Source organism: Hypanus sabinus, chromosome X1, assembly GCF_030144855.1.
Source record: "Hypanus sabinus isolate sHypSab1 chromosome X1, sHypSab1.hap1, whole genome shotgun sequence".
NCBI classification, from domain to species: Eukaryota; Metazoa; Chordata; class Chondrichthyes; order Myliobatiformes; family Dasyatidae; genus Hypanus; species Hypanus sabinus.
Window position 1 is genome coordinate 19,029,624 of NC_082738.1, and position 19,049 is coordinate 19,048,672.

At 43.7% G+C, this 19,049-nt stretch overlaps 2 protein-coding genes across 4 annotated transcripts in view; one reads left to right on the top strand and one right to left on the bottom strand.

Moving 5' to 3' along the window:
- The first annotated feature begins 239 nt into the window (after positions 1–239).
- Positions 240–8,270, top strand: LOC132384664 (keratin, type II cytoskeletal 8-like). Its single transcript, XM_059955994.1, has 10 exons — positions 240–739; positions 879–1,087; positions 1,616–1,676; positions 1,768–1,863; positions 1,953–2,117; positions 2,219–2,344; positions 2,836–3,056; positions 3,579–3,628; positions 6,342–6,377; positions 7,612–8,270. Exons 1-10 carry the CDS (start codon positions 320–322, stop codon positions 7,767–7,769), a joined length of 1,542 nt encoding a protein of 513 aa, XP_059811977.1. The 5' UTR covers positions 240–319; the 3' UTR covers positions 7,770–8,270.
- Positions 8,271–18,406: 10,136 nt separating this feature from the next.
- LOC132384665 (keratin, type II cytoskeletal 8-like) overlaps positions 18,407–19,049 on the bottom strand; it is a 140,983-nt gene continuing 140,340 nt past the window's right edge. For all 3 annotated transcript variants that reach the window (XM_059955998.1, XM_059955997.1, XM_059955996.1), the window contains exon 10: positions 18,407–19,028. In XM_059955998.1, coding sequence (XP_059811981.1) covers positions 18,877–19,028 — 152 coding nt within the window. In that variant the 3' untranslated portion in view covers positions 18,407–18,876. The remainder of the gene's footprint in view (positions 19,029–19,049) is intronic.

Consider the following 19,049-nt stretch of genomic DNA (forward strand, 5'->3'; position numbering starts at 1 on the left):
CGTAGCTTAAGAACACCACGAGGGCGCTCTTGCTTCCCGGCCTCACTCATTCTTGCTGACGCCAGTTTGGCCCGAGGCATCCAGAGCGGTTACCCTGCGCAAGCGGACAGGTTGGAACCCATAGCAGAGAGGGCGTGCCGAGCCCCTCCTCTAACTCGATATTACCATTCCCCTTTCTGTCATCTGACACCCCGACCAAGCCCAGATCCGCACTGCTCATAAAAGCAGCTCAAAGCCACTCTCACCTGCGCCAGAAGTTCAGTTCGGGACTGATCGCTCCAGCAAACTCGTAACGAGAGCAGAAATCTCGAATTCCACCATGAGCAGCGGATACAGCAGCCAAACGACCATCAAACGGACCGTACAGGGTGGAAACACCTCATCGATCCGGAGTAGTTTTGGTGGTGGCAGCGGTTCCTTGCGAAGAGCTGGTGGCAGAAAGGCCATGAGTATGATTTCAGGAAGGGTAGGATCATTTGGAGGAGGAGGAGTGGGAATGACAAGACGTCTGATTTCCAGCTCAGCGATGGGGCTTGGTTCAGCTTACGGCTCTGGTTCAGCTTTCGGCTCTGGTTCAGCTTACGGCTCTGGTTCAGCTTACGGCTCTGGTTCGATGATGCCGGCCCTTGATCTAAGCGCCCCACTGCCACAAAATGACACCCATCTGCAACAAGTTCGGATGCAGGAAACGAAGGAGCTCACGACGCTCAACAACCAGTTCGCAAGTTTCATAAACCAGGTACCTTATCCAGCTCTGCCGACTGCTCGTGTCTGTAACCCGCTGCTGCGCCTGTCTTGGCAGCATCGTGCAAATGTCTCTTTTCACTTCCTTACCAGCTCAATGCAAATCTAAGCGTGTGTTCATTCGTTACCCGCAGGTCCGCGTTCTTGAAAAGCAGAATACTCAGCTGAAGATCAAACTGGAGCTCCTGAAGAAGCAGGGATCGTCCACCTCCAACATCGATAACATGTTCCAAGCTTACATTGACAACCTCAAGAGGCAACTGGACACTCTTGGGCAGGAGAAGCTGAAGTTCGAAGCGGATCTTGTTCAGATGCAAGGTCTAGTTGAGGACTTTAAGGGCAAGTAAGTGTGCTGTCTCTCATCAATATTTCCCAGCTCGTCTGTTCTCGTCCCGTATCTGTTCACTGGTCCAGAGAAAAAAATGAGCGGAATCGGGCAAATCGTGCAATTCCCGGTTACAATCACTGGGTTTCATTGTTACCTAACAACAGCTAGTGGAGGTCTGGAAGCTGGGTCGGGCAAGTGCTCGTCGGGGAGAGCTCTGTTAAGGCTGAGGTCTGGATAGAGAGGTGTCACTCAAAGCTCAGGGAGTCACCGAAATAGTCGTCAGTTCAGGGGCGGCAGCGAATGTTGTTTCATTCCGTCGAGGCGCTGCACGGTCGACGTGTCTCGCGTAGCAGGATGCTGTGTCTTGCGGAATCAAATGTCTGGAAGAGCGGTGCACACACGGGGATAAATAGGAGTGTGAGGAAATCATGGCTAAGCGTCAGGGAGCAAGGAGTTCCGACAGCCAGCATGGCCCTGTGGAAGAAACGGGACAGAAAGGTTGATTTCCAAGGGATTGCCAGTAATGTCCGTGGTTCATTTCAGATACGAAGATGAAATTAACAAGAGGACTGAAATGGAAAACGAGTTTGTCATGGTCAAGAAGGTGAGCACTACTTACTGTCTAGCTCTCTGTAGCACCATTTCAGTTGGAACTCTTCAAGAGATTTACAAACCTTGTACCCTACTCTCTCCAGGATGTCGATGAATCCTACATGAACAAGGTGGAATTGGAAGCAAAACTAGAAAGCCTGACTGATGAAATCGAATTCCTGAAGACAATCTTCCAAGAGGTAAATATGCTGCGCGGTGCAAGAGCCTTCTGGTCCTTTTGCTGTTCAGTCCAGTCTCCTTACATTAGCTTTGCTTTGCCCATCTTCAGGAAATCCGTGAGCTGGAAACACAGATTCAGAACACTTCTGTCAGCGTGCAGGTGGACACTGGCTGCGTACTGGATACAGACCAGATCATCAATGAAGTCAGAAACCAATACCAATCTATGGTAGATAAATGCCGTGAAAATGCTAATAGATGGAAACAGACTAAGGTGAGATCCAGCTCCAGCCCCACGTAGAGGTGCATTGATAGCTCTGACCTCTGTGCTGGGAGGAGAACCCCTTACTAACGACTACCGGTGTCTCCTTGCAGATGATGGAACTCAATTCAATGCCTGCAGGTAAAGGAGATGACTTACGAGTGATCAAATCGGAGTGTAGCGATCTGCAGGGTCGCATCCGTAAGCTGACTCAGGATATCGAGTATTTAAAACAGCAGGTAAGTCAGGAGGTGAAAGTACACAAGAGATCTTGCTTGCAGCCTTTACAACTGCCGTAAACTGTCTTTCCTCTCAAGCCCCGAGTCCTAATGCAACCTCCCGACCCGAATTGTCAATAATTCTTTTTGCCTTCACAGATGCTTCTTCACCTGCTGATCTTCTACAGTAGTTCTGCTATCTTCTTACTCCAGACTGCAGCATCTGCCAGCTCTTGCATCTGCACTTTTCTCTTCCCAGCCCAAAGCAAATGACCAAGAGACAGATGGTCAATCTGAGCTAAATCATACACTGGGAAACTTTCAGTAATAACAACCCAGCTGGTTCCTTCCAGTGTAATGCTTGAGAACTCGACTATTTCTGAACCAATCTGCAATACTCTACTCTCAGTATGGCCCTTTCGAATTTGTAGCAATAGCAGGGTGGGGGGATGTTGGCAGGGCTTCATGTTATAATCTGCAAAAGTGTCCACATTAACCTCTCTGTGTCTCAGCGTATGAAATTAGAAGGTATGATCGCTGAAGCAGAGGAACGCGGCGAGTTGTCTCTCAAAGATAGTAGAAAGTCTATCGCGGATCTGCAAGAAGCCATCAGGAAAGCAAACCAGGAGATTACTAAGCAATCTCGTGAAATCGATGAGCTGATAAATGTCAAGTTGGCTCTGGATATTGAAATTAACACCTACAGTAAACTACTGGCGCAAGAGGAAACCAGGTAGGGCTTTGGTCTTTTCCAAGTTCCAGATACCACACTGGCTTTATGCCACAGTCCTGTATACTTGCAGAGTACAATCTGTACAGGCTCTTTATTGCACTCTTCATTACTAGAGTCTTTGTCTTTAGTGGACATTTGGTCCAGGGAGTGGCACTTACTTTTGTTTAAAGGCTGGTTTTCATCTGACCCCAGAAGTACATCAAACTCACTGTCCGAATGAACATCCAGTCAGTGATTCAGTCACCGTTAGGTAAAATCTCCCTTGATGCTGCAGTGGATGAAGCACTGTACAATATAAGCAGGCTGACGAATAGCTCCATAAGCACAGTGACGAGGCTACTGCTGTTCACCAGCAGCACTCGGACTTACTCGGCAAGGCTCGATAGGGTAAATGTGCCCATCAACTTCACCCATGCAGGTCATTGCTCCTTTCAGAAGGAAACCTTTGGTAACCTGAAGAAAATATATTTCTGAACATCCTAGAAATGGCTGTTGTTACACGAGTGTTTCTTTTATCAACAGGATGGTAGAAGGCGTCAAAACCCTCAGCGTACAACAAGTTTCACAGCAAGGTAAGGGAATTTATAATCCTTGCTTAAAATTTTAACTGCTGACCGAAACACAAACCGCAAAATGAAAAATGGAATATTCTGGAAATATTCTTCCTTCTTCTCCAAGTCTTGATATGTCATTGTTCTGTTTACAAATTATTCCGTTGTATATTTTCAGAGCAGTGGTACTTATTTCTGTAATTATGATTCTTATGAATGTTTTCCAAATGACTTTCCTGATCCCCTTAGGAATTGATATCATGAATGGTTCACTGTCCTCTGTTGCTGTCTTCTCCCTTTCACGTGCTCTGTAATTACTCTTCCCCAAAAAGGCTCACATTTGATAGTTGCTTCTTATAAATCAACACTCTCTTTTACATGTTTCTGTTGCCTTCAGTCCTCAAGTGTCCTGTTGTGTCCTAAATTGGGGCTTGAATGACACCCTGGCACCCCATACGATTGTGACCATGGTCAGCAACACCTCTTTGTCGTTTCTTTACCTGTTTGCAACAAAAGATACCATTGCTTGTTTAATCATTGTCCAATGATAGGAAACAGCTTCTTATCCCAGGCCATAAGACAAATGAATTCCCTGCCACCTCTCAGGTCTCATCACGTACGAAGCCCCAGTAGTGTTACGCTGTTTACTTTTTAACTTGTGTTGTCAATGCACCCTTACTATTTGTTAATTTATTTGTGGCTATATTACTTTATGTGATGTGTGAGAGCTATACATACCATGCTGTGCACTGTGGTCTGGAGGAGTATTGTTTGGCTTGGCGGTGTACATGCGTACGATTGAATGACAATAACCTTGAACTTGAACAATGCTTCAACTTTGAATTGCCCTTCCCTGCTCTCATTTGGTAGGCAGCTTATTTCCTATAATTCAAAGTCTGCAGAGGCTATTTCTCACCTATGATCATGATCTCAGTGATAACATCCAAAAACCAAGCATCGGATTCCCCTGATACTGTGAAAAAAATGCAGATGCTACAAATATGAAATTTTAAAAATGCACTGGAAATACTCAGCAGGCCAGGTAGCATCCAAGGAAAGAGAAATAGAGTCAAATGTTTCAGGTCAAAAGTCCTTCATCAGGATTGAGAAAGAAAGAAAGTAAGAGCTTTAAGTTGCCAGGAAGGTGGGGGACAGGTCAATAGGACCAAGGGAGTATCTCAGATGGGGGAAGCCAAGATTGCTATGGAGATGTTATTGGCGTCAACCAGTCGATGGATTAATCGGGGCAGTTAGAGAGTGAGAATAGAAACAGAGGAGCATGACAAGGTGTGCAATGTCAGGCTGTCTGACGTGTCCAGTCGGCCAGGCTTACTTTTAAAGTGAGGTAAATCAATGGGCAAATAGAGGAAGTTCCCTTATGTTGCAGTACTCAATATCAAGTCGAGAAGGCAGCAACATGGCCCAGACAGAAAATGAGTTGCAAAGCTCATGTTGGTCCCCCTTATAGGAAGCCACAGACAGAGTGGGAGCTGGATGGAGAGTTAAATAGGCAACAGAAGGAGGCTTTGGTCACTCCTGGTGCTCTGCAATGTTGTCACTCAGTCTGCATCTGGTGGAGGAAACCACATTGTGAACACTGAGTGCAAGACACTAGATTGGAAGAAGTGCAAATGAGTTGTTGCTCCAACTAGAAGGGCTGTTTGCACCCCCAGAGACTGGGAAGGAAAGAGATGAAAGGACAGGTGTAACATCTCCTGTAATTTCACAAAACATGCAGTGCCATTGGGATAGAAGACAGTTGCCCAGGGAATCACAAAGGGAGCAGTCTCTTTTACACGATGAAAGGCAGTGAAGGGGAAGATGTATCCAGTTGTGGAATATTGTGCAAGCTGGTGCAAATTGTAAAGGATGAGCTATTAAACACAGAGCTGGTGAGGTGGAAGATAATGACTGGACGATCTCTGTCCTTGCTCTGTCTGAGACGTGAGGGATGGAGAGCAGAGATGTGGGAAATAGATGAACTATGGCTAAAACTCCTTTGACTATGGTGGAGGAAAAACTACAGTTCACGGTAGAAGTCATTTTAGAAACACATGAAAGTCTCTAACGATTCTTGCAATAAGTTTATTTTCAATTAAAGCTACCATAGTCTTAGTGGCCACTTTTATTAGGTACCTGCTGTACCCAATAAAATGGCCACTGAATGTAGGCTCATGGTTTTCTGTTGCTGTAGCCCATCCACTTCAAGGTGTAACGATTATGTGCTTTGAGATGCTCTTCTGCACACCACTGTTGTGACACGTAGTACTGTCGTCTTCCTGTCAGCTTGAATCAGTCTGATTTCACAGAACGTATCTTGGACATGAAGCGATGCATACCTGTACCTCAGTTTTAAGATCTGAGTCTTCAAATCTTTCCATAACAATGACCTTCCCTACCCCTGTAACCTACTCTGCACACTCTGTGCCATGACTGATGGAATGACACTTAGAGATAAGTAGTTCCTACATTTCAGTGATTTCTTTCTCAAAATTTCATTTCCACCTTTTTTCTCTCTCCTCCTTTAAAATTTACGATTTTCAAAATGCTTTGATATATCCATATACATAAAATCTTAGAGTCAAGCATTTGCTTACTAAAATTTAAGTGAAGCACTTGGGGCTGTTTTACTTTGTTAAAATTGTGACCTGCTTGATGTTGTCATTGCAATTGTTTTCTAAATTTCAGGATCCATATTCTAAAGTGTCCTTTTTCTTTCCTCTCCCTTTTACAGGAAATTATGGGGATTATAGCAGCAGTGCGAGTAGCGGTACGTCTGGTTTTTTCAGAGGGGGGAGTGAGATGGGAATTGGTGGTGGAAGAAGACCAGTAATTTTGAGCTCAATGCAGCAAACCAGTGAATTCAGAAGTGAATCTTAATCAAGTATAAACTACTGTTAGTTATGTCTCTGGTGTCTCTCTTGCCAGTTGTTATACTTCATTGGCATAATCTGTTCACTGAAGTGGTTAACCCGTTTAGATTAACTTTCTGCCTGCTCTTGGAATTCTACTCAATTTTACATAGTTAAGCAACATGAAATTAACCAATACACAACAAATTTCTTTTATCACAATAAATATCACAATATTTACAATTCACAAATATTTGTGAATATTCACAAAAAATTGTGACATCACAAATATCACAATTGTGATATCACAATATCACAATTGTGTTTAAAATGTCTTTTATACACAAACCTCAATATGAAAAATGGCAATTTTTGGAAGGACTTTGATCACTCATCAGTTGTAATGAGAAAAAAAGGCTGGCTTTTCACATTTTCACCTTTCAATCAGTTCTGAATACTGATTGATGTTTTTTCAACCTTGAACTCATTATGTTCTATTTTTCAGAGGTTTCTGGTTCAGTTCAGTATTGTCTAGCTTCTTTCATCACAATTATTATTAAAGAAATAAAAATTATGTATACACAGGAGTCTAAAGTTATAATTCAGCACCCTTGAAGGGAAATATAATGTAAACCTTTGAATCTTAAAAATCAGGTGTACTTGTCACATATGCATCAAAACAGAGAGAGAAATGCATTGTTTGTGTCAAATCACATCAGTAAGGATTGTGCTGAGGGCACAGGTTTTGCCACGCTTCTGGTGCCAATGTACCATGCCAAAAACTTACTAATTCTAAATGAAATGTGTTTGGAGTGATTGGGAGAAATCCAGAGTACCGGATGGAAAGCCATTGGCATCACAGAGAGAACGTGCAAACTCTTTACAGCAATGGGAATTGAACCCAGATCAGTGATCACTGGCACTGTCAAGTGATTGTGCTAACTGCTAGACCACTGTGCTACCCTATTATTAATGCAGTTATACTTGAATGACAAGATCAACAACTGTTCAGCGGTGGCTGAAGAAGCCATTTCTTCCCATACTGTTTTGGATAAGTTCTTTGCAGTTTACAAAGTGCTCTTCCAAGTTTATGAAGGATATTGAATAATTTTCATGAATCATAAGTATTAAATTTGAATTTTTAAAATATAGGTCAGTATAACAGCTCCGCTTATCAGAGTGGTATGGGTGCAATGGAAACTTCTCGCATCTCAGGACATCGAATTGAGCCCTCCAGGAACGTACTGGTGAAAACAGTGGAGCAGTTGGATGGTGTTACAGTTTCATCAACAATAAGTACTTTGCAATAATGAATTATGAGTCTTGAGCAACTAAACAATTTTATTACCTTCTCTTGTTCATTTGCCATTTTTATTTGAGAGTTCAGTTCTGCTAATTCTAGCTTTGCATATTTGGAGAATTGTTTATTTCTTAAATGCTGGCACTATAAAATCCCTTGCATATGTCTTGAGATCTCTGTTAGGGAGTAACTGGTCCAATCTGCTGATATTCTTCATCACTGATCAATCTATTAGATAAACACAGGCCACGCAAACCAATAGATTCACATGAATTATGCAGTGTAGTTTCAGAAACAATGTATTGGATGAAATTTTAAATAACTAAGAAGCGGCATATTATGGTGTTAAAATGTGAATGATTCAGTAAATGCTTGACTTGCTGTCACTTTGGTTCTGAGAGATTGACAACAAGATGCAAATATGCAGAGGTAGGTTTTAGAATAAACTTCAATATGTTATCACTTGAATTGTTGGTTGCTTTAAAATAAGAAATAAACAAGACTGCTTTCAAATGGATCTGATTCATGATTCTTTGTCTCCTTATTGCTCACATCATTTTCAATCAAACATGAAAAATATCTTTTCTTCAATCAAAACTTGTTAATTTTTTATTTACCGCATTTCTTGAACCGAAAATCATGCAGAGCAAAATTGTTTTTTTCCTCTTTTTTTCAGCTCCCATTTTAGATTGTAATTCACCTTTGCCATGCGTCACAATTTCTGATTTTTCACTTAATAATTAGTATATACATATATTTCTTTTATTCAGTGATTCCTGGAATGTCCTTTATATGGCGGTCATTATGTTAGAAACCAAACAATAAAGGGTTTGAGTGTTCTTAGTTTACTTGAAGAAATAAAGTTAAAGTCCTTGTAAACGCCCATGAACATCAATATCATTCTCAGATTACAATTCATAGAAAACAAAGCTACCTGGTTCCCTCTCCTCAAGAAAAATACATGGAATGTGGTAGTAGTTTGATTAGAATGTAAGAGTGGGAGTGGGTTCTTTAGTTTCTCACAGTTGTTCCATGACTCAGTAACATGATGATCAATCATATACCTCTGTACCAAATCTCTGCACTGTAATCCTAGATTCCTTTAACATCCAAAAATGAATTGACCTTTGTCTTGAATAATCATTAACTGAACTTCCATAGGCCTCGTGGAAGAAGATGTGACTTGTATTGAAAATGCTTTTGATAATATTTAAAAGATTTTGGTGTTGAATTACATTTAGAGAAACCTCAAAGCATCTCTCTCCAACAATTAAAGGCTTCTCATTCAGACAGGAACAGGTGTAGCACATAGAAAATGCTGGAGGAGCTCAGCAGATCAGGTTGCATCCATGGAGGGAAATGATGTTCCGGGCTAACTGGGGGCAATAAAGGATTGACAAAATCACAAGGAAAAGAGAGTAAGGATAACTAGGTTATGTTCAGGTTGACGAAAGAGTGGGGTGCCATAAAAATCAATGCTGGAACTTCAACAATTTAAAATTTAAGTCAGTAGATACAGATAACCAAGTAGACGATAACCAAATTTGCTGATGATATAAAGATGAGTGAGATAACCAGTTGTGAGCAGAGTACAAAAGGGTAAGTTAGTAAAAATTTGTCTGACTGAGTATAATGTAGAGAAATGTGAGTCAGGAAGAGCAGAAAACCAGAATATTGCTTAAATGGAGCAAGACTACAGACTTCATCAGTATAATGAGAATTGCGTGTCCTTGGAGATGAATCACAGTTACTAGCAGGCAGCCAGGTACCATAAGTAATTAAAAGAAAATTTGGGATTTGATCTAGATTGAAGACGTACAGAAGGATGTAGAGAAGTCCTGCTACAGCCATAAAGGGCTTGTACTTTTAGTGGCCACTTTATTGGCTACCTCCTGTACCTAATAGAGTGGCCACCAAGTGTACGTTCGTGGTCATCTGCTGCTGTAGCCCATCCACTTCAGTTCAAAGTGTTGTGCATTCTGAGATGCTCTTCTGCACTCCATTGTTATAACATATGTTTCTTTCAGTTACTGTTGCCTTTCTGTCAGCTTAAACAATTCTCCTCTGACCTCTCTCATTAACAAGATAATTTTGCCCATTCACTGGATGCTTTTGTGTTTTTACACCATTCTCTGTAAACTCTAGAGATTGTCATTCATGAAAATCCTGGGAGATCATCAGTTTCTGAAATCTCAAACCATCCTGTCTGGCACCAACAAACATTCCACAGTCCAAGTCACTTAGATCACATTTCTTCACCATTCTGATATTTGGTCTGAACAACAACTGAAGCGCTTGGCCATATCTACATGGTTTTATGCATTGAGTTGCTGCCACGTGATTGGCTGATTGGATATTTACGTTAACAGGCAGGTGTACCTAATAAAGGAGCCACTGTATGTAAAAGCAAATGTAGTTTTTGTAAAACTTAATAAAACATTGGTTAGAAAACAGCTCAAGCGGTATGTGCAGATCTGGTCACCACACTATAGTAAGGATGTGATTGCAGAGAAGAATCACCAGGATGCTGCCTGGAATGAAGCATTTTAGTTATAAAGAGAGATTGGATAGATTGGGCTTATTTTTCTTGGAGCAGAGGTGGCTGAGGGACATATGTACAACTAAAATTATAGGTGGGGTAAACAGAAGGAAACTTTTACCTATTTCTCTGGTAGTATTTATGTAGAGGTTGCCCATTCTCTGTGTGATGATGCACGTTTCAGCTGTGTGGTCTGGTTTCCTCCCACGGTCATAGACGTACCAGAGGGGTGGGGACCAGGTCTCTGAAACTGACTCTGGCGCTGTGGCTCAGAAGGGAAGGGGGGAGAAGAGGGCTGCAGTGGTGATTGGGTATTCCATAGTTAAAGGAGTAGGTATCAAAACGTTTGGATATGGCCCAAGTGCAGAGAAAGAGACACTAAAGCGAGTTGATAGTTCACAGACTTTAATGCGAGCAGGATTTTAAAGGGAAAGAAAACAATAAATGCTGGGCCAAACAGGGCCGTTAACTAGAACTCCCAAATGGAAAATGATATACTAACTCCGAGGCTGAAAGGAATATCTAAATATAAAACGAGTAGCGCTAGTCTCCAGAGTCAATCGAATCGATAGTCCACTTTCTCAGGCAAGGCCAAATGTAAGCAGGCAGTATAACGTTGCTGTGCTTTGCTCAAGTCTCAACCAAACTACAACAAAAAGGGAGTTAAGTACCACTATAATAAAATAGTAATTAATTGACACGTGCATATTCATGAGTGCCATTGCAAAATTTGCTGTGGCTGCCTGCGGGGGCGCATAGACCCTACAGCAGAGTCCATGGTTGTGATAGTAGCTACAAGGTTCTGTGGATGCAGTAGAGACACCCAAATGGTAAATTGCCTCCCAGATGCCAGGGTCAGGGATCTATCATATTGGGTCAAATGGGAAGTGTGAGCAGCCAGAGGTCTTGGTACATATTGGCACTATTGACATTGGAAGGAAAAATGAAGAGGTTCTCAAGACAGAATATAGCGAGCTAGCTAGAAAGCTGAAAAGCAGGACCTCAAGGGTGGTAATCTCTGCATTGCTGCCAGTGCCACGCCCCAGTGAGGGCAAGAATTGGATAATTTGGAAGATGAATGCATGGCTGAGGAACCGGTGCAGGGGGCATGGTTTCAATTTTCTGGATCATTGAGATCTCTTCTGGGGAAAGTATGACCTGTATAAAAGGAACACGTTACACTTGAACCAAATGGGGACCAATATCCTTAAAGGCAGGTTTGCCAGAGCTATTGGTGATTTTTAAAACTAATTGGGCAGGGGTAAGGGAACTGGAGTGATAGTGCTGAGCATGGGGGCTGTTGGTATACGAGCAGAGGCAGAGTGTAGTGAGACTGTCAGAAAGAACAAGCAGATGATAGGGCAAAATCGCAGTCAGTGGAATGAGTTGGAGTGTAACAATGGAGCAAAATTGAAAAGGGTGACAAATACAGGACTGAAGATGTTATATTTGAATGCATGCAGTGCACAGAAAAAAGTTGATGATTTTGTAGTGCAGTTACAGATTGGCAGGTATGACATTGTGGGCATCGCTGAGTGGCAGCTGAAAGAAGATTATAGCAATGAACTTAACATTCAAGGATACACATTGTATCGAATGGACAGATAGGTATGGAGGCAGAGAGCGTGGAGTGGCTCTTCGTGAAAAGTGAAATCAAATCTTCAGAAAGATGTGACATAGGATCAGAAAATGTAGAATCCTTGTGGGTAGAGTTAAGAAACTGCAAGGATAAAAAGATCCTGCTTGGAGTTTAATACAGGTTTCCAAACAGTAGCCAGGATGTGGGCTACAAATTACAACGGGAGGCAGAAAATGCATGGATTTCAATATGCAGGTAGATTGGGAAAATCAGGTTGGTACTGGATCCCAAGGGGGTAATTTGTAGAACGCCTATAGGATGGCTTTTTAGAGCAGCTCGTGGTTGAGCCGACAGGGGATCAGCTATTCTGGATTGGGTGTTGTGTAATGAACCTGATTTGATAAGGGAGCTTAAGGCCAGTGATCATAATATGATAGAAATCACCTTGAAAATTGAGAGGGAGAAGCTAAAGTCAGATGTATCAGTATCACACTGCAAATAAAGGGAATTGCAGAAGCACGAGCGAGGAGTTGGCCAAAGTTAATTGGAAGGGGACGCTTGCAGGGCTGATGACAAAACAGCAACGGCTGAAGTTTCTGGGAGAAATTTGGAAGGGACAGGATAGATACAGCCCAAAGAAGAGGTATTCTAAAGGCAGGTTGACAACCATGGCTAACAAGAGAAGTCAGAGCCAACATGAAAGCTAAAGGCAGAGCATATAATAGAGCAAATATTAGTGGGAAGTTAGAGGATTGGGAAACTTTTAAAAACCAACAGAAGGCAACTAAAAAAAGCCATAAGGAGAGAAAAGATGATAAACAAAGGTAAGCTATCCAATAATATCAAAAATAATACAAAATGTTTTTTCAGATATATAAAGAGTAAAAGTGAGGTGAGAATAAATATTAAACCACTGAAAAATGTTGCTGGAGAGGTAGCATAGGGGGACAAGGAAATGGCAGATGAAATGAATAAACACGAGGAAATCTGCAGATGCTGGAAATTCAAACAACAACACACACAAAATGCTGGTGGAACGAAGCAGGCCAGGCAGCATCTATAATGAGAAGCACTGCCGACGTTTCGGGCCAAGACCCTTCGTCAGATGAAATGAATAAGTATTTTGCATCTTCTTCACTGTGGAAGACACTAGCAATATGCTGGAAGTTCAAGAGTGTCAGGGGGCAGAAGTGAATGCAGTTACTTTTACTAGGGAGAAGATGCTTGCGAAGCTGAAAGGTCTGAAGGTCGATAAGTCACCTGGGCCAGATGGACTACACCCCAGGGGTCTGAAAGATGTAGCTGAAGAGATTGTGGAGGCATTAGTAATGATCTTTCATGAATCAATAGAATCTGGCATGGTTCCGGAAGACTGAAACTACAAATGTCACTCCACTCTTCAAGAAGGGAGGGAGGCAGGAGAAAGGAAATTATAGGCCAGTTAGCCTGACCTCAGTGGTTGGGAAGATGTTGGAGTCAATGATTAAGGATGAGGTTTCTGGGTACTTGGAAGCACATGATAAAATAGACCATAGTCTGCATGGTTTCCTCAAGGGAAAATCTTGCCTGAAAAATCTTTTGGAATTCTTTGAGGAAATAACAAGCAGAATAAACAAAGGAGAATTTGTGGATGTTGTGTGTCAGGAACAAGGCCAGATGGACCCAAACGCAGGACACAGACACTGAAGTACTAGGGGGAGGACAGGATGGGGATGCCATGGCATTTAAGGGTTAATGCAGGCGGGGCTGGATCCCAGAGTTCCGACGAGGCAGGCAGGCAGATCCTGCAGTTCAGGGCAGGCAGGCAGGCAGATTCCTCTTGGCGGGCCGCAGGGATCCTGGGCAGGGCCGCCTCCCAGGTGGGAACACAGAAGCCTGGGCCAGTCACGGACACCTGGGCAGGTGCGGGGCACAATCCATGGGAAACGAGGGGAGGAAAGGGTAGGAGTCCCTAGGGCAGGCCGCATGGATCCCGGGCAGGGCCGCCTCCCAGGTGGAAAACACAAAGACCTTGGCCAGTTGCGCCCGACAGAGGCAATGGGTAGGAGGGGGTAGAACCCCCACCGGGCAGCAGCAGTCCAGCTGGACCCACCTGACGGAGGCAACAGGTAGGAGGGGGCAGAACCCCCACCAGACAGCAGCAGTCCAGCTGGATCTGCCCGATGGACTCAACGGTTAGGAAGGGGCAAAACCCCTGCCGGGCAGCGGCAGTCCAGCCGGACCCACCCAACAGAGGCAACGGGTAGGAGGGGGCAGAACCCCCACCAGGCAGCAGCAGCCCAGCCGGATCTGCCCGATGGAGGCAACGGTTAGGAAGGGGCAGAACCCCTGCCGGGCAGTGACAGTCCGGCTGGATCTGCCCGACAGAGGCAACGAGTGGGAAGGGGCAGAACCCCCGCTGGGCAGCGGCAGTCCAGCCAGATCCACCCGACAGAGGCAACAGATAGGAAGGGGCAAAACCCCCACCAGGCAGCAGCAGTCCGGCCAGATCTGCCCAACAGAGGCAACAGGTAGGAAGCTGGGTCCAGAGTAAGCAGCAAAACTACAGTGATCCACCGGGTACATTGGTAAATTGGGAAAGGCAACCAACAGCATGGCAGTGCAAGCAAGGAGAATAAGGCAGGACAGCAAGACCAGCACACAGGAGAGAAGCAGGGGAACAAGACCAACCAGATAGAGCATATACAGTACAGAACAGTCCAGCAACCATAGCAGGATACGATACGATACGATACGATACGATACGATACGATACGATACGATACGATACGATACGATACGATACGAAACGAAACGAAACGAAACGAAACGAAACGAAACGAAACGAAACGAAACAAAACAAAACAAAACAAAACAACCACCCACTGGGTCTCCATCCCATGGCCCCTTATAAACACCTGCAGCCAAATTGGCCACAAGTGTGCCTCCTTGATCCAGGCTGATCTTAACAGCCTCAAAGGGGCCAGGAGGAACAGCTGTAAGACCCGGAGTCCAGAGCACTCGGACCGGATCGAGACCTGGAACGCGGATTCTGGACCGGACCGGACCCTGACAGTACTCCCGCCCCTCTAAGGGAGCTTCCTGGCGACCAAAGCGGGGCTGGAGGGCCAGGGACGGAACGGGGGGTGGGGGGGGGGGGAGATATCCAGAGCAGAAAGAACCTAGTGAAATGGGAACTAGCCTCCAGTGCCTTTGCCGCTGGGTCCATGTGCTCTGTCAGGAACGGGGGCCGGATGGACCCAAACGCAGGACGCAGGCACTGAAGTACTGGGGGGAGGACAGGATGGGGATGCCATGACATTTAAGGGTTAATGCAGGCGGGGCTGGATTCCAGAGTTCCGACGAGGCAGGCAGACAGGAGGATCCCAGGGTTCAGATGAGGCAGGCAGGCAGGAGGATCCCAGGGTTCAGACGAGGCAGGCAGGCAGGCGGATCCCAGGGTTCAGACGAGGCAGGCAGGCAGGAGGATCCCAGAGTTGTGTACTTGGATTTTCTGTAGGCCTTTAACATCGTGCCAAACTTAAGGCTGCTTAACAAGGTAAGGGCCCATGGTATTACAGGAAAGATACTTTCATGGATAGTGCATTGGCTGATTGGCAGGAAGCAAAGGGAGCCTTTTCTGATTAGCTCCCAATGACTGCTGGTGTTCCAAAGGTGGCTGTCGAGGCCAAGTAGAGGTTGATTGGTTCTTGATTAGTCCGGGCATGAAGGTTACAGGAGAATGGGGTTGAGAGGGAAATACATCAGCCATGATGAAATGGTGGAGCAGATTTGATGGGCTGAATGGCCTAATTCTGCTCCTTTGTCTTATGTCTTATTGACATAGAGCCTGATAGGTTAGTTGGCTACTGCAAATTGCTCCTAGATTTTAGGTTAGTTGTAGAATCTGGGGAGTGTTGTGGGGAAAATAAAACAAGTTAGGATAGGATTAATGATTGGAATAATTGGCCTAGACTTGATGGACTAAGAGATCTGTTCCCATGGTGCACCTCCCCAGTTCTACACTGAAGGCTAAGATAGGGTTATAGGGGATTCAAAGATTTTGAGGATTGGGCAGCAAAGCAGATTAGGGGCAAAGATCAGATCAGGCACAATTTTATTGAATGGAAGAGTTGTATGATAACACTCATGGTCCTACTTCTCACATTCTTGTGTTTTTTTGACAATATTTATTAAAACCTATTATTTGTAGCTTCCTTTTAGTCAGTGGAAAAAATAAGTGGATTTTGACTTGTTTTGCATCCACCTGATTTGTTTGATTTGAATTTATGAGTTCCTCTCGATTGATTGCTACTTACATGAAAGGGGAATGGATGGACAGAACTGAGAGAGAGGAGTATGAGGAAATAATGAGAAGGAAGCTGAAGTTAATAGGATAGCTTCCATGGTAGCTGTTAGACGTGATGGATTGAGTGGCATCATTCTGTGTCATTATAAGTTGAAAACTAAATACATTCATAATCAAAAAAAACATGAAATGCTGGCAGAACTCAGCAGGCCAGACAGCATATATGGGAGGAGGTAATAATGACGTTTCAGGCCGAAACCCTTCATCAGGAGTGAAGTAACGTGGGATGGTTGAGGGGGGTTAAGAAGTGGGGGGAGGGATAAAGTAGGGAGCTGGGAAGTGATAGGCTGGAGGGAAATGGGCTAGAGGGAAGGCGGAGAATTATGGGAAATAAAAGAGAAAGAAAGGTAGGGCCAGGGGAGAGATTATAGTGAGGGGGGAAAAAAAGAGAGAGAAAGAGAACCAGACTAAAATAATAGATAGGGATGGGGGTAAGGGTGGGGGGCAGGGGTATCAACGGAGGTCAGTGAGTTGGATGTTCATGCCGGCAGGAAGGAGGCTACCTAGGCGGGAGATAAGGTATTGCTCCATCGACCTGCGTGTGGCCTCATCTTGACGGTAGAGGAGGCCATGGACAGACATGTTGGAGTGGGAGTGGTCTGTGGAATTGAATTGTGTGGCCACAGGGAGATCCCGCCACTGCTGGAGGACAGAGTGCCGGTGTTCGGCGAAACGGTCTCCCAGTCTGCGGCGGGTCTCCCCAATGTATAAATGGCTACATTGGGAGCACCGGATACAGTATATCACCCCAGTTGACTCGCAGGTGAAGTGGTGCCTCACCTGAAAGGACTGTCTGGGGCCTGGGATGGTGGTGAGGGAAGAAGTGTGGGGGCAGGTGTAGCACTTTTTCCGTTTGCAGGGATGAGTGCCCGGAGGGAGGTCCGTGGGGAGGGATGGGGGGGATGAATGGACAAGGGAGTTGCATAGGGAGTGATCCCTGCGGAAAGCCGAGAGTGGGGGGGAGGGGAAGATGTGGCTGGTGGTGGGATCCCATAGGAGGTGGCAGAAGTTACGGACGATTATACGTTGGATCTGTAGGCTGGTAGGGTGATAGGTGAGGACCAGAGGGACTCTATCCCTGGTGGGCTGGCGGGGGGATGGGGTGAGGGCAGAGGTGCATGAAATACGGGAGATGCGATGGAGGGCAGAGTTGATAGTGGACGAAGGGAAGACCCTTTCTTTAAAAAAGGAAGACATCTCCTTTGTCCCAGAATGAACATGGCCTGAATGGTGGGGGTCCCTGGTGATGGACACTACTGCCAGTAGGCACAGAAGTTTATGGTTCAGGCCAATGGCTTTTAAGCTCTTTTTTCATTCTCAAAACAAATATCGACAACACAAAACCTCTTCAGTTCATTTGGGCAACAAATGTATAGTACATTGGCTTCAGAAAAGGGTACAACTGCAAATTTCCTGATTCCTAAAGTTTTTGGCTCTGCTGAGCAACGTATGGATTTCTTTGATATAGAATCATAGAAATTTATGGCACATTTGACCCATTATGTCAGTAATTTTTTTTCGTTTTGCATTTGCATGGTTTGATATCTTTTGCATATTGGTTGTTTGTCCATCTTATGTGCAGTTTTTCATTGATTCTATTGTGTTTCTTTGTATTTACTCTGAATGTCTGCAAGAAAATGAATCTCGGGGTTGTATATGGTGACATACAGTACATGTATCTTGATAATAAGTTTACTTTGAACTTGGAAGTTTGAAGTAAATATGTCAGAAAAAAGCTCACAGCTTAATTTTTTCTAATTGTGTTTTCTTTTACTTGTATAACCTTTTTTTTGTAATTTATCTTCTCTAAGCACCCTCAACATTTTTTTGTAATTTGTAGTAACTTTATGTCTTTGCATTATGCTACTGTCAGAAAACAACAAATTTCACATCATATAAGTAAGTAATGAAAATTCTGATTCTGATTTTCTGAAGAATGTTGTGCTTCTAGTTTTATGTGCTCCTGACACTGCTGTAAGTGAGTTTTTCATTACACCTGTGCACACATGTACTTGTGCAGATGACAATAAACTTGACTTTGATGTTCTACAATAGCTAGTGGCCCTAGTGAATGCATCACATGCTTCTCTTGTGTATATTTGTGATGCATTCAACAGAAGTTTGTCATTGCAATCAAGTTTATTATATGAAGGCAAAGCTGCAACTTAATATAACATGAAGCACAAGTGTTTACATTTAATTGACAGAAGCAATCATAAGAATTTCAATCAAAGAATAGCCCATGTCCAGCAGTGAAAATATAATTATCTTTTCATTCTTCCCTTGATACAATCACTGTAAGTTTTTTATGATTTAATATTCTATTCAGAGAATTTGATGGTCAATTATTTTTGAATATTTAAATTTTGCTGCTTCTGACAATGATTATTAATATCCAGTATTGCTATGATGAGTTGCAGGATGAAATGGCATTAGGAAAAATGTCAGTGGAATTGTTTTAACAACTTTAGCCCAGGAAGATACTGACCACACGTGTAATTCACACTAATGAAATGGAGAGAAGAATGAGTTGTCTTGATTATTATAATTAAAAGGAAGTTTCTCTATGTGTGTTGTTACTTCTTATTTGATACATTGTGTTTAAAACTGGTCACCATTTGCTTTTTAGCTGTTTAGTTGTAAAGCCCTTTTCAATTTGTTATTCTTTCAACAGCCTGAACTGTTTTCACCATGACTGCTCTCCTTCCAGTTGAACCACTGGAGAAATTTTGCATATTCCCTGAGGCTTCCTGGTGCTCAGTTGAATAACTTCTGGAATATGATGAACCAGAACTTCCAAAGTCTAAAGGAAAATAAGGAGAAT

Excerpts from the sequence above, each read along its gene's own strand:
- LOC132384664 (XM_059955994.1), top strand. The coding sequence starts at position 320 with ATGAGCAGCGGATACAGCAGCCAAACGACCATCAAACGGACCGTACAG. Across the intron at positions 1,088-1,615 it reads GTTGAGGACTTTAAGGGCAA|ATACGAAGATGAAATTAACA; the intron begins GTAAGTGTGCTG and ends GGTTCATTTCAG. Across the intron at positions 1,864-1,952 it reads TGAAGACAATCTTCCAAGAG|GAAATCCGTGAGCTGGAAAC; the intron begins GTAAATATGCTG and ends GCCCATCTTCAG.